The sequence below is a fragment of the Opisthocomus hoazin genome, chromosome 7, assembly GCF_030867145.1.
Source record: "Opisthocomus hoazin isolate bOpiHoa1 chromosome 7, bOpiHoa1.hap1, whole genome shotgun sequence".
In the NCBI taxonomy this organism is placed as follows: Eukaryota; Metazoa; Chordata; class Aves; order Opisthocomiformes; family Opisthocomidae; genus Opisthocomus; species Opisthocomus hoazin.
In genome coordinates, this window is record NC_134420.1 from 39,599,871 (window position 1) to 39,624,870 (window position 25,000).

At 41.8% G+C, this 25,000-nt stretch overlaps 1 protein-coding gene across 2 annotated transcripts in view; it reads right to left on the reverse strand.

The window, feature by feature from the left end:
- CDIN1 (CDAN1 interacting nuclease 1) overlaps positions 1-25,000 on the reverse strand; it is a 180,382-nt gene that overhangs the window by 11,570 nt on the left and 143,812 nt on the right. Inside the window, exon 11 of one of the 2 annotated variants that reach the window (XM_075426917.1) lies at positions 19,505-20,026. The exons of the other annotated variant lie outside the window; for it this stretch is intronic. Coding sequence (XP_075283032.1) covers positions 19,879-20,026 — 148 coding nt within the window. The 3' untranslated portion in view covers positions 19,505-19,878. Of the gene's footprint in view, positions 1-19,504; positions 20,027-25,000 lie in introns of those variants that run through there. 2 annotated transcript variants of the gene reach the window in all.

Here is a 25,000-nt window from a genome sequence, read left to right on the forward strand (position 1 = left end):
AGTATTTTCCAAACAGAAACAGAAGAAAACCCATAAGCGTTCTTTTTTTAAATACTCCGGAGTTTTCTGAACAACTCTGATGTACTCACATTCTTATCATAACTATTTTCTTTTTACTATTGTAAGTGGATATTCAAGTTAAATTGATGCTTTATGTATATCCTGTCTTATTTTGTAATACGCTATTCTCTGTAAGGAGATAATTTGAAAAGAAAAACGCAAAAAAGAAGCAGCGATACCACTGACAACAATTTACTTAAATTCACAAACCTTGAAATTGATGCATCTCCTATCAATCATAGTCGTAAGCCACAGTAAAACACATCCAACATTTGTATATCAAAACTGGGACTAAAAAACCACCCTGTTTTGTTCAATTTAAATGTCCTTCAACATGTCATTTTATACACCGATATTACTGGGGGATTTATACTATGGGTTAGCTTTCTTCTGTCAAACATATGCAAGACAGTAACCTTGCAAAATTAAAGTGCATGCCATTATACTGCACAGATGTTTGTTCTCACTCAGTTACTGACAATGAAATACTTATTAAATAATAATAAGGAGATATTGACTTCTCTATTCTGTCTATATGAAGATCTGTTGATCTGTGAGGCTAATATTGATGAGGCAGAGTGAGGTAAACGTTTTATCAGCAGGGCAAATAAATCCCAATACCAGCACAAAAAAAAAACAACACCCCCAACTTTATACATGCACAGAAACTAATCCTTTTTGTATTTGTTGGGTATGTGAGCACCAGTTCAACCTCTCAGCATGCGCAAGCTAATGCTGAAGTAAATCCTTGACACTATTTTCAGGAAACATATTCCAAAAATGTCTATCATAGGTATTTAAAACTAAGCTCAAATGATGCCAAGCACTTAGGGTCTTTAGTCGTGCCGCATGTTCTGTTGCGAATGGCACATTTCCCTCAAGTATTACCGGAAGGCTCCACATACAACCTCGGTATTCTTCAAGTTAAGGGGATTTCTGTTTGAGCTGGAGAAATGCTTTTTTTTTTTTATAGGATGAGCTCTCTGTCAAAATATTATTTTTGTTTGTTGTCTCATCAAAACGTCACTGAAAGTTCCCTCTCTTTACCCTCTGCCACAGAACACAATAGTGTACACGCTTTGAACAATACAAAGAGCCATTTAACTTGATGGGTCTGGCAGAAGAAGCTACTTTCTTGTTCGTTATTATCTTTAGATTTTCCTTTATTCTGTTTGAGGGAAACTCAGAGCTGCTCTTTTTTAGATGAATATTCCATCAATCAGGTAGGTCTTGTACTTTGACAGCATTATTTCAGCCTGTTGTTTTTAATATATGGTACTTCTACATGTAAGCAATCTGTGTAACTTGCTTCTGGGCTTTTGAATAGAAATTAAAAAGATGTGACCTAACATGTAAGACAATAAGAGGCCGTACGACTTTGGATACAAGCGCCAAAAGCTGGACTTGTCCGTTTTCCCCTTTTGATTATTAATTAAGGCCTCGATCCTGTGATTAGGTTTGCAGGGGCAAAGCACACGAGCAGAGCAGCTCTCCCCATAGTACGACTGTTGACAAGGGAAGAGCTCGGTCACGCAGAGCTTACTGCAAGGCAGTGACCTAAAAATCAAAACATTACTTCAGCTGCCCTTGCCAGGGATCGCAGCCTGGTTTCTTGGGCAGAAGAGCCCTTGCCACAGCCTCCTCCCTCGCGCCTGCCGTAGCAGAGCCGTCGTGCTCAGCAGGGAAAGCCAGGCGAGCATCCGGCACTTGCTCGGCATTACTGCGCCGTCCCGCTGGTAGGACAGCGCAGGAAAAAACACACTACTGCTATTTCTGCTGCTCCTGTTCTGGGGGTGCGAGGCTGGCCATCTGCCGCTCCTTCCAGGGACCATGCAGGGGTGTAGTACCTTTTATTTTGCGGTTTGTAAAATGTGAGGACTTTCGTCTGAGAAAGGTAACAAAACTGTTTCTTTCTTTGACTTCACGCTTTCTTGTCATTCTCATGTCCTTCTTCCCAGTGCCTGCTCAGCACAACGCTGCTGCTGGTTTTTTCTCACCTCAGGCTGTGATGCCGGTTGAAGACTCCTGTCTCCGCAAGTTCCTCTGCTCCCCCAAATCTCTGTTAAAGGTGATGGGGTTTTGCGTGCTTGAGTTCTGTCATGCTAACTGCTTCTGACTGTTTTTTAAGATATGTTTATCATTCTGTAGCTTGAGAAAGTTTCTCCTACAATCATCTTAAGTATTTCCCAGTTTCTGCTTAATGGTAGTCAGATGGCAGGATCTCTGGGAGCAATGTTTTGGTGCACGGGTACCTTGTTTTCCACCCTTTGGTTGGATGTTCCTAAAAAAAATCATTCTAACATGTGTTAGGTAATCCTTGCAATAAAATGCTAAGAAAAAGACAATTTTCAAATTTTTAAACTCATGCTGAGATATTCTGAAAGTATGCTAACATTTTCAAAAAACATTTGTGCAATGTGGAGGCACAGATTTTGGTAACCTGAAGACTCTGGGGCAGGGCTCCACGTGCACAAATGTGACAACGAGACTAGGGTCTTGTGCTCCAAAACATCTTTGTGTGTATTTATTTGAAACAAGGTTAGTTTCTCAGATCGTGGGTATGCAAAAGGATCCAGCAAACAAGTTGAATGCATTTAGTAATAGTTATACTTGAGATATATTATTGTATGACACTATTTCAGTGCATGCCTTTGCAAGTTGCAAGGCGTATTTTCTGTAAAGTTCACTCTAATATACCGAGCTCGCTCTTCATTGCAGTTTCAGGGCTGGAGACTCTGTACCCGCGTTTCCCACGTGGCAATAAAGGCACCGATGAAATGATTGTTCTGCTAGCGAGTTAAGCTGAATAAGAGAAAAAATCAGTAATGACTGGGAGGCTCCCATGTCTAGTTGTACGCTTGGTGAAATAGGTTGCAAGAGAAGGAATAGGCGGCAAACTGTGTAAACCGAGCACAGATAATTCCCATGCTGTGAAAACCCTTCTGCCTTGAGAGCACTAGCAATGAAAAGGTTACAGGAAAGGGGGTAATAAAAATATCAAAAGAAACCAAATAGAAATAGGTTTCTTTGCAAGTAGAGAAGCCACTTTCTAATATGGTGGCCTCATATACAAGTACATTTGTCTTCCAGACCCTCTGCTGTTGATTAGAATTCTGATGCCACTGGAGGGGTTACAGTTCTGTTGAGTTTCTGGATCTCAATTGCGCTGTCAAGGGGTCATTCTTTCTGGTAATAAGGTAGCTAGTGGCCCCTGGGAGAGAAGGAAAACAATTGACTCTTGAAAGCAGAAACATATACCGAAGTCTAGAGTAGATTTCTGGCAGTGGACCAGGTCTTTTCTCATAGCATTTGTCATTGCAGCAATGAAAAAATTGTGGGAGTTCTACAGGCGGCCAAAAATGAAAAACAGAGCACAACAACAACAACAAAAGAGCTAGATGTAATTTATTTTGGAATTATATTTAAGAGCAGGTTGTTTTTTTGTTTGTCACACTGTTGGTTCACTTGTTAAAGATGTGGATCCCATTAGATAGAAATATGTTGCTTATTTTAAAGCAAATGATTATCAAATCACTACACTTGAAAACATTTTTTTTGCTTTAATTTGAAGTGAAGTAATTTGAGTTTGAAACATATGCCTTTGCTAAATGCAGAATATTTTGTTGCCAAAAGCAGACAACTTCATTGTGAGTCCACTGCTTGCAAGCATTGTTGATCCTGGATGTCACTGACAATATGAGTCTTGGCAATAAGTCTTTGCAGAGGTCAGTAGTAAAGTTTCGCTTGTTACCACTAGGCGTTTTTTATTATTATTATTCTATCGGGTCAAAATATAATCATACTCAACCACAACAACGCAATATTGTACTTGACTGGCTTTGGAAGTATTATTCCACTTTGTACAACAGGATAAAGCTCACTTCTTAAAAATAATTTGTCCAGAGATCTGTACATAAAGGTTTTCCACATCTTTCTGAAAATTGGCTTTGTTATTTCGCATGCTACTTTACCAGGTTGTTTTTCTTTGTTGTAGTGTAAGCATAGAGAAACTGTGCGTGCATGCGTGTGTATGCATACCACCACACAAACACATCACTGGCACTATATGTAATGTGACATATGATTTATATTACACTTGCAAGATTTTACAGTGGATTTAAAATTTATTACAAGCCCCAGAATTGCAGCTGATATACGTGGATTCATCCCATCGTTTAACTGAAGTACCCAAAGTGGGACTGTAGCAGCTTGAGGTTTCCTCTGTTGTCCATGGAGAAAGGCAAGCATGCCCAGAGATGCTTCTCTGAAGGTACTTGCCTTTCTTTGCTGGCTAGGGAGCAAGCCCAGAGCAAATCTACTCCTATTTTAGAATAAATGACTGAAGCAGACTGCAAGGAATCCTTGGTGAAACGTGCAAAGTGCCACATCTGCTGCTGTTACCTATAGATTCTGTGCTGAAAAAGATCTTCCAGTTTAGGATCTAAAATACTTCATAGAGATAATCATGTGTCAAGTCTTGCACAGAAGAAAATTGAATGAAGCAGGGGCTTGATCTCTTTTAATTTTAGTTTTCTAAATGTCAGACATCTAGTCCGTACTGGTCATCTTCTTTTACTCCATATCCACTCATTTAATTCATTTATCTTACAACCAGATGAAATATGCTGAGAAGGAGGATCGTGAGACAAACGTATGGTAGGCTAGACATGACAGGTGGGGATGCATTCATTACAGAACAAGTTTAGGAGCCTAAATTAGGAGAGGTGACCTTTGGACTAGGATTCCAGGTGCTTAGGATGCCTTTTAGACAGCTAAGCCAAAGCAAAATGAAATCAAATTTTTGCTAAGAGATTTGTGGGACAACATGCAGAGAAGGAGGCATTTGCGTTTAGGGCAAAACAATAGTTCTATTGTTGCCTGGTAAAATCCTGACAAGCCCTTACCTTGTTGTGTTAAGCAAAATGGGAAGAACAAAGAACATCTTCAAGACGCCCCAATCTCACCCCACACAGAGTACCGTGCAACAGACACTGGAAGAGAGAGGTGTTACTCCTTAAGTAGTATGAGAAAGGCTGGCTATAAAATAACTTTTCCCCTATTTGGGCACAGGGAAATTAGTAAGAGACATTTTCAGCTTAACTTTTCTTTCAGTCCCTCCCTGTGCTCCCCCCTCCCCTACCCCCCCCTTAGGAAATAGCAGAAGTTTTGTGTATATATTTCAATATCCAAGAGCATGTCAGGTTTATCTTGTTTATCTCTTTTCTCAGCACAGCTCATGGAAACTCATTTTCATACAACTATGTTGTCTCATGTTTTATTCCATCATAAAAGCAAATTTAAAAAAGGTCTAGTGTGATTAAAATCACTAATCCACATTTATTCTGAAGACCTTTCCTCTGCTATTTTTTTAGTTAAGAGTAATTGCAATGTCTGATGTTATACTTTTTGTAAGGGTGAACTTCTGTCCCAAGCAGATTCTTCTAACTGGCCTTTGTACAGATTTAAAATTACATTTATAGTTTAGGATCCTAGAATACATCATTTGTTTAAAGAATATGAATGTTACTTTCAAGTCTTTTAATTTAGAGCATCTGTTGTTGAAGGAGCTGAAAGTTTATTTAGTTATTAACAAAAAATTCTCAACAGGTAATATTAAAAACAGTATCTTACTGTCCAGAATAACACAGTAACAGAAAACAAAAAGCAAATGCTAAGGTTAGCCATAAGATAAACTAACTGGTGGCATGCTCTGTTGCAAGCTGAAGCTCTGTCAGGTTGTCAAGAGGAATTAGTTCTTAAGCAAGGTATTTATAGGAACATAAGACTGGAAGGCACCACCAGGGTCACAGCATCATTGTAATAGAAGAGAATTTGTTAAATAACATTCCCACATGATGAAAATTTTCCCCCTAGCTTCTCTGAAACTTCCTGCTGGTCTATTTTTACTGTAAAACTGACATTCAGCTTTTTCTGACCGTAAGATCAAGATTTACTGACCAGACACGGAAGCAATTTAATACCTCTAGATGCATTGGTTCACCCTGACCTACATCCTAGTTCTAGCTGTTGACTGACTGAGCAAAGAACGGGGAATACTCATCCCCTCCCTCTGAAAACCAAGAAATGTATCAGAAAAAAATAAAAATCCTTCCTGGATATTGCAGCTGATCAAGAAATGCTGTGCAGTGGGATAAACACAATATAAATACAGCACAGATACACATTCGATGGATGTAGTTTCATAACTGAGAGCAAGAGCTGCTCTGCTGTCCTTATCTCCTATAATGGGCCTTTCAAGACTTTCAAGCAGCTGGTGTCCAGATAATTTAGAGATTTGCAGGCAGAACTGCATACGGAAGTGAAAAGGAATCTATTGCAAAGGCCTGAGCAATTGAGGTCTGTGGCGATTCATCCTACTCACAAGGCAGGCAGCTGTTTTCAGCAGAATCTGCAGCTTTTGAGCAGACTTACCGGGCCAGTATCCTTTCTCCTGCAAGGCTATTAAAGTGAGTGGAATGACATACAGGATGAACTTGGCTCTTTAGGTGTGGGAGAAACCATTTCCAGTACTGACATATGGATATTAGCACTTCTTTATGCAGGGCTTAAAGACAGGCTTTAGGAATGTTTACAAGGTGGGAAGGACAATGAAAGAACATGTAAAATCATTTCACCCAGATTCGTCTTTGGAAGGGACTCTGCATGTGGATCACTCTCTTTCCAGTTGGCTGTGTCTGCCAGAATCCCTTCTTCCAGTTCTGAACCTCATAGCCCTCCTACCCCAAGGAATTTGGGCTCTGTCCAACGGAGGGCTGGGAAGAACATATACATTTCCTCCAGGCTTCCACACGCTTCTTGTCTTGGGGACTAGGGATAATGCTGCTGAGAAGTGCACGTGAACCGAATAAAAACATCTGAAGAGCTGGTATGAAACAGGGCTCCAGCAAATTCTCCCGTTATCCATACACAATGCGGGTGCTGCCCTGAGTCTAGGAGCCAAAGCCCTCATTTCTCTCATGGCAATCAAAGGACGGCAACTGTACCCCATCGTTGTGGGTTAACCCGGCAGCCTACAACTAGGACCCGACAGCCACTCGCTCACCCCTCCCCTTCCCCCTCCGAGGGATGGGCAGGAGAAATGGACAAAAGGTAAAACTTGTGGGTTGAGATAAAGACAGTTTAATAAGACAACAAAGGAAGTATTACTACTACTACTACTACTACTACTGATAATAAAGAATATGCAAACCAAACTATTTACAATACATTTTTTCTCACCACCTGATAACTGATTTGCAGCCAGTCCCTGAGTGGCAATTGCGGAACCCGGAAATGGCGGATTTCTCGAATTTGCAAAACTCCCAGAAAAGACCAAACCCCCAGAAAAGCTTGAACTCCCAGCCAGGAGAGCATTTGAACTTAGAGAAAAGAGAACAGCAGATTCCCGCCTGCCCCTCGGCCAACCCCCATTCCTAAACTGAGCATGACACCCATGGTATGGAATATTTCCATTGGCCAGCGGGGGCTCACTGCCTGGCCGTGCTCCCTCCCAGCTCCTGCACACCTGCCCATTAGCTGAACATGGGAGACTGAGAAAAGTCCTTGATTTCTTAGCAACAACTAAACACATCAGTGTTCTCAACATTCGTGCTGAAGCCAAAACACAGCAGCTACTGAGAAGAAAATGAACTCTATCCCAGCCAAAACCAAGACACCCACCTGCAGAAGGACTTTAAAGAAACTGAGCCATTCACTCTCATCAGCCACTGTGTCTCTGTCCAAGGAGATAATACACCTCCCGAGTCCACTTAAGTTAAAATAATAAACAGAGCCAAGCACTGTATTTTTACACCGAGGACCAACTCCCTTTCAAGGCTGCAGAATTTGAAGGGTGAGAGAGGAGTTGCACAGCTGAACCAACCATCTCTTTCACGGATGCAGCAGCGCAAACAATCCACTCGCTGGACAACGGCTACTAGAGGAGCCGACCGTAAGGTAACATTGCTCCCTAGGTACCCCTCAGTTAACACTTATTGCTTCTTTTGTCATGGGTTTTCTGCATTCCAGAAGGCTGATGAGGTGGTGGTGAGGTGTTATCTAAATTTATTTTACACTGTCCCTCTTTATAAATGTGGGGCTTCAGCCATTTCTGTAATGTGTGTATATATATATGTGTATATCATATATACAAGAACAGGGTGTAGGAAGCTCCCATTTGTTAATGACACAAAGGTACAGTGTCACCCCTACATCAAAAGTGAGTTTAGCTTTGACATAAAGGTGCAAACCGTGTCACTTCACATCACAGCAGAATTTGGGCAGACATTCTCAGAATTTTGTCACAATTAGTCTCAGTGTGCGAGGCATAGAAGACATCTGGATATATGGGAACAATTGCAAACTGGTGTTCTCTTCTGGCATTCATATCTTTCTGCTGCTCGTTAATGATTGTGTGCTAATTCATCTTCAGATACTGATGCCAATATAGACGTTCAGAAGACATGGGTAACTGCTTGGTTTGAATCTTGGAAATGAAATATCAAGATTGAAACCAGCATGAAAGTGCTTAATTTAAATGTATGTATGCCTAAATATATTACAGAAAACCGGGCAACGAGGTGACACTTCTGAAACAGCACCGAGTGGCTTGTGATCTGAGTGATCACCTGTGAGCTGGGGCTCAGAGGTTTTGTGTCTCATTTGGCCACTGACAGCTGAATGAACTTGGCTACATCATTAGCCTCTTTTTCACACAAATTGTCCCTTAAATGACACTAATCATTACAGTCTTTACACGGTTCCTTCCTGAAACTTAATTCGTTAATGTTCATGAAATACAACGAGTGTGTCGGGTCTATGAACACTGTACACTGGCTGCTGTACTGTGGCAATTCTGCAGGGAACTTTTAAGGAAGAAGCAACCTCCTGCATTTCCCACACTATTTTGATTCTAAAAACACTCCCAAACACTCAGGTAAGAGCAGGCCTCAGGTTTATTTACATTTATATGCAGGCACCTACGTATAGGTACGTGCGCAGGAAGTAACAGCCGTAAGTCTGACTGCGCTAACCATCCCCACTAGGAAAGGAAGATGAGCAGGGACAGAATGGTGTGGGACAGTGCAAAAATGCTCGCTCGTGACTCTTGTTTCCTTCCAAGGCAGTTCATCAGCGTTAAAACTTCACCCCTGCAATTAAACCAAGGTCGCTGAGACCCTCTGTGATGTGCTGAGCAAGACCAACTCGTACAAGTCAACAGTGCTTGAGGCAGCTTTATCCACCAAATATATAAAAAAGGAATGCAAGTTACAGCTTTGGGAAGTGATTGTGGACCACAGGAATAACTGAAAAATGCTTCATTGCCTTTGGGCTGGCAGGACATGAAGCCTATTTAGATAACTCCTGTTTTGTTTTCTTTCTCCCTGCTTCCCTATATTCCCTACACTCTTTTCCACTTCTGTCCTGGTGTAGGCCTCTTCCTGAAAACAGAAAGTTTTTGGAGACACTAAAAATTCTGAAGAGGAATTTCATTAATCTAATTTCAATTAAGAATAAGTAAACTTTTTTGATGCATGCGGTGTAAGCAGCAGCAAAAGTGTAATATTCACTTTAGACTAAGAGCAACAGAAGTTGGAACCCAGAAGAGAAACACATCTTGCAGATGGCAGCAATGGCACCCTAGAAGTCCGTCTGAATATATTTATACATTTTCATAACCCCTTGTTCTATCTTCATAGTCTGAATGTCTACAGCTCCTTTCTTGGAGATATTTTATATCCACTTTCAAGCAGTATGTAGCTACTATGGAATTTTGTTCAGCTTGGTATGAAGAAACTGTGTGGCATCTCTTCTTTTCTATTGTTGTTTTTTTTAGCTCCAGATGTTCAACTGCCTATGAGAGTACTCAAGGAAACATAGTTATGCTGTATTCCAACACTGAATCAGTTTAATTGAAAAAAATAACATGTGATGCATACAGTAAGGGAATTTTAAATTAACTCCCTAGCATATTCATGGTTAACTACAATGGTTTTGCTTTCGAATAGGGTATAACACAGTGCTCCTAAAGGATTCTTACTAAAAAAATAGTGATCTTAATGTTCATATGAGCGTATTGCAGGGAGCCAAGCGCACGTCAGAGCACACCACGTACCAGAGAGGACAGCAGGCTGCACTCTCACCCACCGTAGCTCCATCCCAGTCATTTGGTTCTTTCAGCAATGGTGAAGTTCTCACGCTCATGGAAACGTGCACTAGCAAGAACAACCTGATCTTATGCAGTAACTTGTCATGCCTGATAGAAGCTTAGGACTAGCTGGAGTAAAATCTCCTCTGTGATAAGCACACCTACGCACATACAGACACACGGAAACTTATCGCAAAGCTCCCGGAGCTACTGCCGCCGCCTTTGTTGTTCTGCTTACATAGCACGGAACTATGCTGATAAATTCCCAGATAGGACACATGTAAATCTGATGGATGAAGTACTGTTTTCTCTAATAATCTAAATCGAAATGTTAAATTTTCCTCTGCATTTATCACACGCTCTTCTAGCACGTATTGGCAATAGACTCACTCATCCTTCTAAATGGCTGTAGAGAGCTGTCAGGTTCACAGCACCCAGCGGATACAAGCCTTTGCGCACTAGTCTTATTGGAAGCAGGTCTGCTACCTCCTGCTTTTTAACCTTGAAGACTTAAGCATGGAGAAGAGTCTATTCCTTCTAGCTCAGGAGGTTCCTAAGCTGCAGAGAGCCTGAGGGGGCTGTACTGGAAGATGTTTGATCAGGTGCTTCTCCTGTTCCTATGCTTTTCCCTCAAATACGCTCTATTAGCCACTCAGAGAGGGGCTGGGCTAAATAGCTCTTTGCTCTGGCTGAAGAGGGTTTTCTTACAGACTCCCTTTATTCTTAATTATTGCAGCAGCTTTTGGGCCTGATTCTATAAAATGCTAACCCAGGGCAACCTTCCCCCAGTAATATCAGGGCAGGCAATTAAGCAATTAACACATGACTGTGTGCAGCTCTCGGCAGACAGTTGATAGCCCTGCAGGTCTTGGTTCTTACAGAGGAGGACTTCTACAAGGAAACCTGATTTCTCCCTGCAGCAGCAGTAAATAACCTGGAAGTGCAGCAGGCAATTGGCTTTAAAGGCCAAGAGGAGATCCCATGCAGGCTTCCTGCTGCCAAGCAGCTTTCAGCTGGTCTCTGCTCCAAGGTGAGCATGGCCTGCAGGGTGTGAGGTGGAAAACATCCATCAGCTGTGTTCTGGGAATTGGCTGGAGCATGCTGGGGCTTTGGTGTGAGGCCACTGGTTTGCTGTTCCTTCTACAGAGACATCTTTAGTGGTGTCCCTGGTTGGGACTTGGGTAAACCATTGGGATAAGCTGCTCTACTAGTAAGCCACAGAAGTTGTCTGGGTCAGTCTGAAGGAAGTCTTTTAATTACTGCAGTACTCATGGATATACAAATTCGTGAACTGCACGATACTGCACTTGGAGTATTCACCACATCAGGAAAGGCAGGAAATATCTGTCTGAGACAAATTAAAAGGGCTTCTCCATTTCTTACTTGGCTTAAAGTGTACATTTATATGCTGAAAATGAACTTGTTTTGCTGTTGCTAATGTGTTCCTTGTATCTTTGAATTGAGATACGGTACTGAAAAGGCTTGACTTGGAGCGTATGGCTGTATTTCATTATTACCTTCAGCTCTTTGTTTTTTCTAAAGTATGTAGAAACAATAAATGGGAATCAGACTGTGGCTTGCCATTTGCAACTCTAATTAAGCCTGGTGGGCACAGTACACAACTTTCTTCTGTGGCCATGGTTATTTGGTAACTGCTTCCAGCTTATGATTGTTAATGGACATTTTCAAGTACACCAATGGTACTTTGCTCTCTAAAGAACCATCTGCATTCCCAGAATGATCAACAAATCATTTTGTTTAAACGAAGATGTAGCACAAGTTTGTCACAAGACCTAAAATCTTATGTCATATTTGTATTACTAAGGTACTGCATCTAGCTCTGTTTCTGGTTCAGCTAATAGAAGACCAGGTTAATGCTTAATGTCCGCCATGCTTTTCTTGCACTACAGTAATATTCTCAAAATAACAATTATAATGGTATTTGATTACTAGAATGCGGGTATAGCATTTGGAGAGATTGTAAAAGCATTTTTCCTTTTGTTTTCTTTCCTGGGAAAGTATTGGAATAGTGGAGAGGTGGAATTAAAATGTAGGCATTTACTGAAACCATGCTTAATTTACCTCAGCAGTGTGGTGTGCATTACATATAGTTCTTTAGAGAGCATTGAATTTTGTATTTATTAAATTAATAAATGTATATATTGTGTGTTTCTGGTGCTTGGAATTACATGGCAGATACCTGCTCACCCATTTTGAAAATAGGAGGGAAATAAAATGTGAAAAAATTTATTGGAGACGATGGAAGACTTCCAGTAACTCAGCTTTGGAATGGACTTAGTATTCTGGCTGGAGATGAAATATGTTCTCACTTCCAGCCCTGGGAGTTTCATTTTTTTTGTGGCTTTCTATAATGCCAGTACTTAAATTAGAAATTATTATTTGAGATCTAGTGAAAGCAAGCTTGTTGGTTTTGGCTACTGGCATCTGTAATATGGTGTCTCTTTCCCATTAACACTGACTTGTCTTTCTTCACATTAAATCCTACGCAGTGTTCCTACTTTGATGCTGTGGTTCATTTTTGTGGAATGCTTTTTGAACAGAAGTTTTTCAATAGGTAAGTTGACAGTCCCAGAGAGTATTCAGATGCTCTGTTGTATTATTGCACGCATTTATTTTTCAGTTTCCAGTTGCATCCAAGTAAAACATCTACATGCTTCTCTGGCAAAAACATCTTGCAATTCCTGAGTAGTGTCTGGAAGTATCTGTTGCCCTAGTTTATTTAGGTCTTTTATAAAGATAGCAAAACTGTGTTTTCTTCTCAAGTCCCACCATTTGCTTGACATCTTTTTTTTTTTTTCACCTCCCTTTTTATTTCTTTCTCCACTCTATGCAAAATAACCTTTGCAGGATGATTTTCTTCTGATGATGACTGATCATCCACTCAGGCAGTTGTCCAGATTGCCTAAGTATGGAAGTTTATTAGATCCCACTGGTGGAAAATTTTGTTTTGGATTCTACAGTGTGAAAGAATAGGTCCTACCTGGATGTTCTAAGGTTTTATTTGGTTTGGGTAACTTAAGTCTTGGACTGCTCTTGCCTTTATTAGCATGTCTGTAACCATGAGGTTTTAACAACACGTGACTGCAGTCTGTGTGCCACTTTCGTGTGCTTGTCACAAAGCAACTTAAAAAAAGTGCCACCCCCAGATGAAATGATCAAAGGTCTTTATAGTAAGCAGGAACTAATTTTGGTTCAATGTGTCTTTTTGGTGGTTAAAGCACTCAGATAATAATATTTTTCAAGTGCTAATGTTGAGCACTTATGAAAATGTGACCCTTTTACTCTCTCAAGTTAGGCAACCAAAACCAGAGGTACATCCTTCTGTGTGACTATTGAAAATCTGGCCATTGGTTTTAAATTGCCCATGTACTTCGTTCTTAGGGCTAGTTATAGATGCCCTAAATATAAGCCAGTGGAATAGATTCTGGAAAGTCTCTGACAGTGACTCAATGGGAGATTTGAATGCTTGCATCTAAAAATCAGGCTGCTCGGTTAAGCTTCTCAGACAGGTGGACAGACAGAATGCTTCAGGCAGCTGAGTTTGAAAAGCTTGCCCTAATTCTCTGCTTTTGGAAACACCAGCATAAAAATGACCTGTGTAAGGTAGCTGAACGTGCTGCTGCTTCAGAGCTGTGTACTGCTCAGTATGAAAACTGGTGGTGTGGGTGTTGTAAGGATTTCGTTTGGATACCTGGAGCAAGTGATCTGGTGGTATGAATGGGACAGACGTTTTCTTATACAGTGGTCAGGTGCTGTCCTTGATTGTTTCTGCTGGTGGGAATACTGGTGTTCAAGCGAGCAAATGAAAGAAGGTGGTCCTGCCTGCCGGCTGCATATGGGGAAGCACCCGCAATGGCTTCTCATCCCTCTCTTGCTTGCATTTAACACTGAGATCATTGAGGAGTTTTGGTTTCTAAATCATCCGCTCTGGAGACTGCTGTTGCTACCTTACCCTCTTTCAGTTAGTGGCATAAAAGTCGTTGCCTGACCACGTGCGTTGCCTTCCCAGAATCTTGTGCTGGTGTCTGTGTGACTTCTACTCCGACAGAGTAGGTACAGACACCTACTCTAACACACAGTAACAGCCTCGAGCAATAAAACACTAAGGCAGTATGTTTATACGGGAAATGGCGTTACACGGAAAGGAAAGCTGTGGATAATTGTGAACTCTTCCGCAAGAAAGCAAGTAGCATTAATGGCCAGACAACAGAGAGCTCTGTGATTGTCATAACTATAATTTCTATGATCATAACTAAACTTACTAAAATTTCAGTAAAATATACTAAACTCACTTTGATGCTTTTTTCTTTTTTTTCTTTTTCTTCCTCCCTCCTCCCAGTTACAATAGTTACTTGCTGTCTGCTCTGGGCTACATGTTTGTCGTCTTAAACAACTTTTGTTTCAAGATGCATTGAAGAGACTTGGGCATAAAAATGACATCCATGGTTCTACTTGTCCGAAAGAAAAAACAAACACCATAAAATGAGGTTGTTGCTGTATCTGCATGACTTTTTAGTTACTCAAAAGTTTTTGGTAGGCTTGTTTTTATAATTGGTCTGAAAATCTGAGTTGTTTCTGAAATTACTTTTTGGGGAGAGTCAGGAGAACTGATTAAAGCTTATCAGGTTTCCGTGGTAGTTTAAGTCAACTGATAATTATAAAGTGAGATAAAAAGTAAAGCAGTGAGAATGAAACCTTATATTAGGCAGGGCAACTCGGCTAAGCCCAGTCCCGATCAAATATTGAGAAAGGATTACAAAAATCACCCAGATCTTCCAGCAAAGCAACTTCTGTGGAAACCAGGAGTAACATCCTGCAGAGTTTACTGCCAGGTAACCTGGCAGCCAACTGAACAGAATCTGTGTGATCTGCATTTTGGACACCTCTTCTGCCCATTCTTTTAAGATCCCAGGTGCAAGAAAGGAATAGGGAATGAATACTCATACATATTTTCTTTCTGTTGGCTTGCTTGCCCCACAACACAAAAAATCATTTATAAGGAAGCTGGTGGTGTCTTCGTGCAGGAGAAGGGGAACCGAGAGGGCTACTGTTCACCATTGCTAACACGGAGGATGCTTGTACACCATGCAAGCTGGTGTTTCTTGCATCTGTAGGGACGACGAAGAGTTACACTGCTGAACTACTGAACTCCTTGGGGGACAACTTTTCTGCAGAGATAAATTGCTCTTCTAAACAGTTGTAAGAATTAAAATCAGGAGACTTCATTTTCATTGGTATAATGGGAACTGAGGGGCTTTCTCTGGCTGCTTTTTTTTTTTTTGTCACAAAGGGGCACAAAAAAAATGAAAAAAAAAATCACAAATAGGACACTGCACAAACACAGAAAATGAGCACATATATATTTTTACCCCTTCCTCCCCTCAGGGTGTCCCCCCAGTGGCATGTAGCAAGGCATTCCCAAAGCTAGGCTTCAGAGTCTTTCTGAACTCTATTGTACATTAGTCTCTGCACCCATAAATTGACTCTAGGGTCATCCAGGGGATAATTTAGCTTTAAATACTGGGTTGCACTAATATGTCTGTTGGCCCTCACTCATCCATTTGAATTGGCAGAACTCCAGCTGGAACACAGGAGAGGAGCTGTTTAAGTGACCCGTTCTTCATGATGTTACATTATCATATCTCTCGTCTCCTACTTCCGAAAGAAAAGGCTAGAATGGGATCGGTGTAATGGAGCAGACCTCCTCCAGTGGTGAGGAAGCAGATAGTGGCTTTATAGTAGGATGTAGAGTGAAGGGCAGAGTATGGCCCACACTGTGGCCCAAGGAGAATACAAATACAAAGAAATCAGTATTTTTTATGAAGGCTGCTCAGTCGCACATAACACTTACAGTCAAACTGTTGTGCCAGTTTATTTTTATGAGTCGTTTAGAGGAAACATATACTTATCTGCAGTTATAGATATGAAGGAGAAAGTAATTTGCTAACAACTGTTTCAGGTTATTTGCAGGGACAAGATAAGTAATAAAGAGTAATTGTATTTTGAGCCATAAATAACTCCAGCTTTTAGATGTCTCTTGTACCCTCTGAATATGTAAAGGAATTGCATTATGGGCAAAGGAATGACTTTTTTTTTTGTATTCTGTCTGTAAGATGAATAGGACACCTACTTTTATGAGTTTTCACAGTGAGTAAAAAAAAAAAATCAGAATGTTTGCTACTTAAGTTATCTTATGTGCAGAGCCTAAGTCTGCAAAGATTCTACTTTGAATGCTTTAGGGTTTTTAAATATACACATTTTTGTCTATACATATATTTGCTCATTCTTTTATTTAGTCAAAGGGAAAAACTGTGTTTGTGAGGCCTGGCTTTTTTTTTTTTTAATTCTAGATTCCAGTGGTTCAGGCATCTGTATAACAGGCTTGGCTGTGCTACACTGCAGAGAAACCTTCCTCTTTGACCTACTGGGTGTTTCTCTTCTGAGGGAGGAAAGGAATTCTTTCCATGTTAAAAGAGTTCAGTCTCCTCCTGTCACTGATTGCCTCTGTTGCTTAGTTGAGCCCAATTATATGGAACGGCTTTTCAAGGGTTCAGCTGTGAAGAAGGCATGTGTGCAAATGATATCAATAAAATAACAGGATTTGCATACACAGCAGCAGCACACACGCTACTGCTTTGAAGATTTACCGTGTAAGGTACACTTACTGTTCGGCAGGACATCTGTTGACACTGCCACTTTTATACTCCTCCTGCTTCATTTTCCTGGCTGCCATAGGCATAGGCAAAAGAAAATAGCAGTGCTAACTGTTCATGCAGGAGTAATAATAGCCCTTAACAGAAGAAGAATAATTACCTTTGTCTGGTTTCTCCCTGCTCTAAAATCTGATAAAACAGAGAACGGTGGCTGAAGTCCTGTTGCTTTTATGAAATCTGAGGCTAGTTACATAAAACGTCCTTCACTCATGAGCTGAACTCATATCTTAATTCTGAAGAAATCCATTACTGAGGGGTAGATTTCCTGAGCACATTTGACAGCTTTCAAGCTAGCGGTACTTGGCAAGGCCTTTTAAAGTTATAGGAGATTTATAACTAAAGAGATTACATAGCAGTGGGTTCAGATCTGATCCCTCTCCCCCAGCTCCTGCACTGGGTAACAATGACAGGAGCTGTCTGTATACCAGAAGGAACAGTTTAAGAGGGGTGGCTGCATTTGGCAATAGAAGCCCCCGTTAGCAGCCGGAAGCATTGGTGCTGAAAAGCAATCGCTGGTGTCAAGAACTTTCCTAGCTAAGCACTGCAGCTGGTGGCAATAAATAGCATTCTAATAAAGGAGGATGTTCAACCCATGACATAAGCGAATACTGTTTCAACCACAAAAAGTAATTTATGGTGCTGCATATGTCTGAAATGGATTTTTTTCCCAATGCATTTTAAAATAAAAATGCTAAGATTTCAATGGAGGGAAAGATCTGCATTTTAAATCTAAATGAAATTGAAAGATCAATGAAAAGTGTACTGCTTTTTTAAGTACGCAATGATACATAACATCTTAAGGATGTGCACTGTCACAAAGCACAATTACCTCCATTCCTAAAAATGAAAGATGCTGTTTTCTGACTGTGAATGTTCTCTGTATTGCATCAAACCTAATAACTTCCCGTGTCAGTGGTAATACCCCCCCAACATTGAGACAGAACCATCATCATCTCCTCTCATAAGAATTCCAAAATGATCGTGCAGAAAGTAGCAAATAACACTATGCTTGGATTGCATAAACATAATGATTCCTGAAAATAATCAGCTCCAGCCTCAATGAAGAGCAAAAAAAGCAGAGTGGATAATAAAGTCATTAGGCTCATTGGACCTGTTTACTTACTGAGTCCACTACAGTAAATGAGTTATTAGTTTTGACATAACCAGTGGTTTATTTGAACATATACTGTTGCTTTTTGTTACAAATTCTGTTTATGCCACATGTGACTTCTCTTGCGTAATTATTGTGAAACATAGCAGTGTTACACACCATATCATCTCCCACTGGGATGAGCAGTGTGGATGTGGTACCAGGAGAAACTGTCCTTTGAGTCTATTTCTGCTGGCTGGTTGGGGGTTTTTATGGGTGCGTGGAAGAGAGGATAGTTTTGTTTTTAGCTGAGCATAGGCTGTCAAGGTAACTGAATGGACGGGTTGTTCTGAAAGGCATTCTGTACAGGAGTTTGTTCTGAATCACAAGGGCTGTACGTGCAAGCACGTAAAATGAGTAACTGGTTAAGTGTCACTCAAGATCAAAGTCCTTTGTACTGGAATGCTTAGTATAGCATACACATTTGAAGTTCCTTAAGGAAATATATCCTTTGTATTATTCTTTCACATGTTTTTATTAATTCCCTAGTTTTTGCTTTAGGAAGAAACAGGTCTGCCTGTTTAAGAGATGGCTGATACCCATTAATCAGCGGTACAGCTCTGTACTCCAACCGATTCCCACCCCTGCCCCCTCTCCCTTCCCCTATAGATGGTTTCTGCTGTCATCTAGGAGTTAAAGAGCCAGATTCTCAGCTGGTGCACATCAGCACTGCTATCCTGAAATAAATAGGCATAGCTTCACTGGAGTCACTGAAACCTAAGCTTCGGCTCATGGGTTTTGCCGTCCTTGAGTGCAGTGCTTTAAGGCTTATGATACACACTTCTGTGATACTTTGTTATGGTATAAACAAACACCACGCTTCTGATTTGAATTATAAACTCATTCACCCAGAAACCAATAGAGCTCTGCTTATTTATCCCAGCTGAGAGGATGGCCCAAAGGCTTTTCATGTTGTATGTAAAGTCATGGGCTGCGATTCCAGCTGCCCCCCGCCCCTCTCTATAAACAGGGAGGCGACCCCACTACTGCTGGTGCAGTTACTTAGATGTGAAACAGTCATTCAGCGAGTTTTGGATTCACATCAGTGCCACGGTGATTATTCTGTAATGAAGTGATGTGTCTGCTAAGGCTTTAGTTGGTTCAGAAAGAAAGAAAGAGTATGATTTTAGGTATCAGTATGAAGAGTTAGGCGGAAATTTGGGAGTAAAAGGATAGAACACCTACCAAAAATGTTGAATCGAATGTTTCCTGTAAACTGTGTGTGCAGCCACAACACTCTTTGATTCTGAGTTACATTCAAACTCAGGATGGAATCCAGCTGCAAAACCTGGATCTAGATCTGAATTTCCGCTAGTTCAAGGTTGTTGTGATCAGCGGAGTTTATTTGGTTCCGTATCCAATTTAAATGCACAACTTTTAAGGTAACTTCAATCAGATGTTCTTGGGATCCACTGGAATAATAGTGCAATAAAAGCTGAAATTAAACATATCTGGTATTGTGTAGGGATTTTATTAGTATTCCAGTTTAAGGTTAAAATAGTGCTCTCATGCAGTCAGCCTATGCTAATAAATTAAAGCAGGGGAGTTTGCAAATGATTTAAAATCATGGCTTACACATTTTTCCGAAGCAAAAGAAGAGAAGCACAGAAAGTTCATCTGAATTCTCAGGGCAGTGCATGTGGTGAACATTAGTTTTCCCTTCTGTTTTTTTTTTTTTTTTTTTTTTTTTTTTGTTAAGCTTGGCTAATGCTTTCTTTTTCTTCACAGATACTGTACTGGTAACTGAAGATATCTTCCACATGTGTACAACATCAGGGATAGCAACATCAAGATGATACAAGGACCTTCTTTAGGCGCGGTGCGTAGTAGCAAGGAAACATGACTGTGTATGTATTCAGATCTCCACAGCGGTATGTTCTCCTGAAACTGCAAATCACTTCAACTGAAGGAACATGGCCTGGCAAGAATTGGGAACTGGAGGAAGAAAAGAATGCAGTGTTTACTTAAAATCAAAACAAAACCCGAAACAAAGAACCCAGTTCTTGCTTCTAAGTTTAACCTGTAATATTTCATTCAATACGCTGTCTTGATCAAAATCAGCTACAGGAATGAGATAGCTATCAGTCGTCACAACTCTTACCAACAAGAAACAAAAAAACAAAAAAATCAGTGGTCCCCTTATTCTCCTTTGTTACCTGTTTTCTTCAATTCAGCCAGGTTAGTGGTTATCCAGGGTATGGCAGCAGTGGTAGTTCTGATAGAAACCCTGTCTCATGCTTTTGGCTGTTGGGTGGGTGCTTGATAAGAAACTGCCAGGTAAAGGAGAGAAAGCTGTCAGGTAAGCAAGCACCCAAAGGCTGCTGAGACGACTGCGGCTTGCGGGTGCTGTGTTCCTCTGGGCACAGCTGGAACACCCTGCCTGACTCCGGGGCTGGCCCCGCCATCGCCCGGCTGCACAGCTTGTAGGGCTGTCTCCCACCTGGAGCAGATCTCCAGTGCCCTGGGAAAGCATCTTTACTCAGGCCAGAGAAGCAGGGAAACAGAACAACTTCTATCGTGATGAGAGCCCACCCGTGAATGTACTCCAGGACCCTCTTTATAATTCCAAAGTGAGCAGGATGGCCGCAGCTTCTGTGCGCTCTGGTTTTCAGGCGGCAGGGCAGCTGGGGTGGGTGGCTGCTGAAGGGGACTTGCAAGGCTCGGCTGGCCGCACCAGCTAATTGCGCTGTTCTGATTTCTATTAAAGGAAATTCCTCCATTCGGTTATTTTCAGAAGTTTGAAGTAGAGGAGTCAGGCTAGATGTGCTCTTTGACCAAGCAAGGGTGTCTCCAGGCAGTATAAGAACATACTTCTGAGGAGCTATGTTACTCCGAGCTCATGTTTGTCCCACCAGAGCTGAAGCGCCTGGTACATAGGGCCGCACAAGTCCAAACTGATACTCACCTGTGATCTCCTGCCTTTTCGATCATCCGTTTTTTAGACTTGAAGCCCATTGCTTTTTCCTCTTCACTCCCTTCTGACTGAAAAATTTGCAGGAGATGACTTGCTGCTTTGCAGCATAAAAGCCTGTGACTTGTAGCACTCAGCTCTTCCAATTTCCCCCATGCTGGTGATTTGCCACTGTCGTTGCACTGGTGTCTGCGGTGTTAGACCTGCTCACAGTTGTGTAACAGAACAAATGGGATCCACAGATTTTAACGAGCCTTTAAATGATCACATAATACCCACAGATGCAGCAATGACTTGAGTGGTCTCCTCTCCACTTTCCCCAGTCAAATTCACAAATGTCAGCATTAAGAGCCCAAAAATCAAATGAGAAAAAAGCCATGTGAAGCACTCTGGAACACTTGTTTTGGTTTTGTGCTCTTTCTTCAAGTTATCTCAAAAAAAAGGCATTGAAATCTCTTAAATGTGTATACCAGGTGCTGGCAGCACTGACTCTTTCTTTGTGTGTTCTGCTTAAGAGAAGAATGACAGCCGATGGATAAATCTTTCCAAAGAGGTCTGAAACAGCCATATTTACTGAACTGGATCTTTTGAAGACTTAAGACAGTGAGTCTACATTTTGCGTACTGCTTTGGTATGAAACTAAGCTATGAATCACTTCTGTTATGCCCTTTTTTTTTGTCTCCCTCACAGTAATATTCTGCTTCTTGTTTGAGTTTTAGTAGCATGGAACAGGGATCTCAAGCTTTTTGGATAGAAGGCTGTATCTTTAAGAATGCAAACTTCAGAGGACTTGCCAAATCTTGCATCAAATATGAAACTTGCAGAGAGAGCATTAAAAAATATTTAAACTAAGCGATTAATTTCTTACCATCTGGAAAACCACAAACAGTGACAAAAACAACTCAAAAATTCATATGGCATTAATAGGCTGAGTGCTTCAATACAGAATACTACGCTGCTCATAGCAACAGATTAACGTATAACCAGTCATGACTGGCCTTTCAAACATATCAGAATAGACAATCCTGTACGTAATGGGGAATCTCTATATTATGATTGATGTCCAAGATTCACAATGTTGTAAACTATTGGTTATGTTGTTTTGACAATGGAAGAATTAACAAATGAGACAGATTTGCCTGCAGTGATGAATTATATCATAAAGAAACATTATTAAAGATAAAACATTTGGAAATTCCTTATGAAAAATAACACTTTTGCTCTTTTCACAACGAACAAAAGAAGCCAGGAACATGACAGATTTCATCAAGAGAGCTGTTCACAGATTAAAAGTAGGTCTGATTTTTGTTTTGCTGTGCTAGACTTCTCAAACCACAGAAAAGTGAGATGAGTGTTTTGAAGCTCATAGAGGTTTTTTGTTTTGTTTTATTCTTTGCTTAAATGGGGTGGGTTAACCCTGGCTGGACACCAGGTGCCCACCAAAGCCGCTCCATTACTGCCCTTCTCAGCTGGACAGAGGAAAGAAAAATACAACAAAAAGCTTGTAGGTTGAGACAAGGGCAGGGAGATCACGCCGCAATTACCATCACGGCCAAAACAGACTTGACTTGGGGAGAAATAATTTAATTTATTGCAAATCAAATCAGAGTACGATAATGAGAAATAAAACCAAATTTTACACCACCTTCCCCCAACCCCTCCTCTCGTCCCGGGCTCAACTTCACTCCCACATTTTCTACCTCCTCTCCCCGAGTGATGCAGTGGGACAGGGAATGGGGGCTGTGGTCAGTTCATCACACGTCTCTGCCACTCCTTCCTCCTCAGGGCAAGGACTCCTGACACTCTGCCCCTGCTCCAGGGTGGGGTCCCTCCACAAACTTCTCCACTGGAGTGCTTCCCACGGGCTGCAGTTCTTCACAAACTGTTCCAGTGTGGGTCCCCTACGGGGTCAAAAGCCCTGCCAGCAAACCTGCTCTAGTGTGGGCTCCTGTCCCCACATGTCCACAGGTCCTGCCAGGAGCCTGCTCCAGCACAGGCTTCCCACAGGGTCACAGCCTCCTTCAGGCATCCACCTGCTCCAGCATGGGATCCTCCCTGGGCTGCAGGTGGAGATCTGCTCCACTACGGACTGCAGGGGGACAGCCTGCCTCACCATGGCCTTCATCACAGGCTGCAGGGGAATCTCTGCTCTGGCGCCTGGAGCACCTCCTCCCTTTCCTTCTTGATTGACCTTGGTGTCTGCATGGTTGTTGCTCTCACATCGTCTCACTCCTCTCTTCAGCTGCAGTTTCCCAGTTTTCTTTTTCTGATTCTTAACTATGTCATCCCAGAGGCACTACCACAGTTGCTGATGGGCTCAGTCTTGGCCAGCAGCAGGTCTGTCTTGGAGCCAGCTGGCGCTGGCTATATTGGACATACGGGAAGCTTCCTGCAGCTTCTCACAGAATCACAGAATGTTCTGGGTTGGAAGGGACCTCTGTGGGTCATCTAGTCCAACCCCTCTGCCGAAGCAGGGTCTCCTACAGCAGGCTGCACAGGACCTTGTCCAGGTGGGTCTTGAATATCTCCAGAGAAGGAGATTCCACAGCCTCCCTAGGCAGCCTGTTCCAGTGCTCCATCACCCTCAGAGGGAAGAAGTTCTTCCTCATGTTCAGACGGAACTTCCTGTGCTTCAGTTTGTGCCCATTACCCCTTGTCCTGTCACTGGGCACCACTGAAAAGAGTCTGGCCCCATCCTCCTGACACCCACCCTTCAGATATTTATAAGCATTTATTAGGTCCCCTCGCAGCCTTCTCTTCTTCAGGCTGAACAAGCCCAGCTCCCTCAGTCTTTCCTCATAGGAGAGATGCTCCAGTCCCCTCACCATCCTCACAGCCCTCCGCTGGACTCTCTCCAGTAGCTCCTCATCCTTCTTGAACTGGGGAGCCCAGAACTGGACGCAGTACTCCAGATGGGGCCTTACTAGGGCAGAGTAGAGGGGAAGAAGAACCTCCCTCGACCTGCTGGCCACACTCTTCTTAATGCACCCCAGGATCCCATTGGCCTTCTTGGCAGCCAGGGCACACTGCTGGCTCATGGTCAACCTGTCACCCACCAGGAAGCCACCCTTGTGTCTTCCACACTACTGAAACCTTGCTGTGCAAACCCAGTACATTACACAGCATTATATCATACAAGAATTGTTTTTGTCTGGGCGAGTTCTTCTGTTCAGCCTTCTGGCGTACTCAGAAAATGCTGCATAATATCCACTGTGATCCTAGTGTCTGCCTGTTTGGCTGGCGAGGCCTGCCTGTGTAATGAGCTAGGGTGATAAATCGAGGAATGGGGGGCGTTCAGCACCATAGAGAATTTTGCAGCTGACTGCATCTCGGTGTACGATGGCTAGAAAGGCTGGAAGACTGCAAATAAACATACAGCACAGCGAGAGCTGAGACCTGAGATTCTTTGAATATTGAAGGAAATAGGTTGCTCCACAAAAGGGTACCTCTGGCCCAAATGGCTGTCGTGGAGAGCTACTTGGAATCCCTTGTTTCTGAGTACCTAAACACCTCGACTAGCTTAGTTTTCACAGTGCTTTGCACTTTCTAGATGAACTTTTTGTATGAACTCCAGCTAATCCAAATGATGAGGTTGACCGAAAATTTTCCAGAATATCATTTACCTCACAGTTAGAACACAAAAAACACCTGGCAAGAAATGACAGAGAAATATTTGGTTTAAATGTTAACATCCTAGAAGAGGGAGGCGAAAAAAGTTGTAACTGTATAATTGTATATATTGGACGTTAACTAAAAAGGCACGGCCAAAAGATCGAAGTAAACATGAAAGACCATAAATTCAATACTGATGTCAAGGACATTGCTGTCTTTCACGGGGTTTTTCTTGTTTTGTTTTTTTGATGCTACTTTTGTGCTTTGCTTCTCCAGAGTAAGATGTATAAACCTGTTTAGCTGGGCTGTGCCACTGAAGAAGCCTATGGAAAATGGATGTCCTGTTGAGTCAGGGAAAGACAGATTATTAGATCTCTTAAACATTC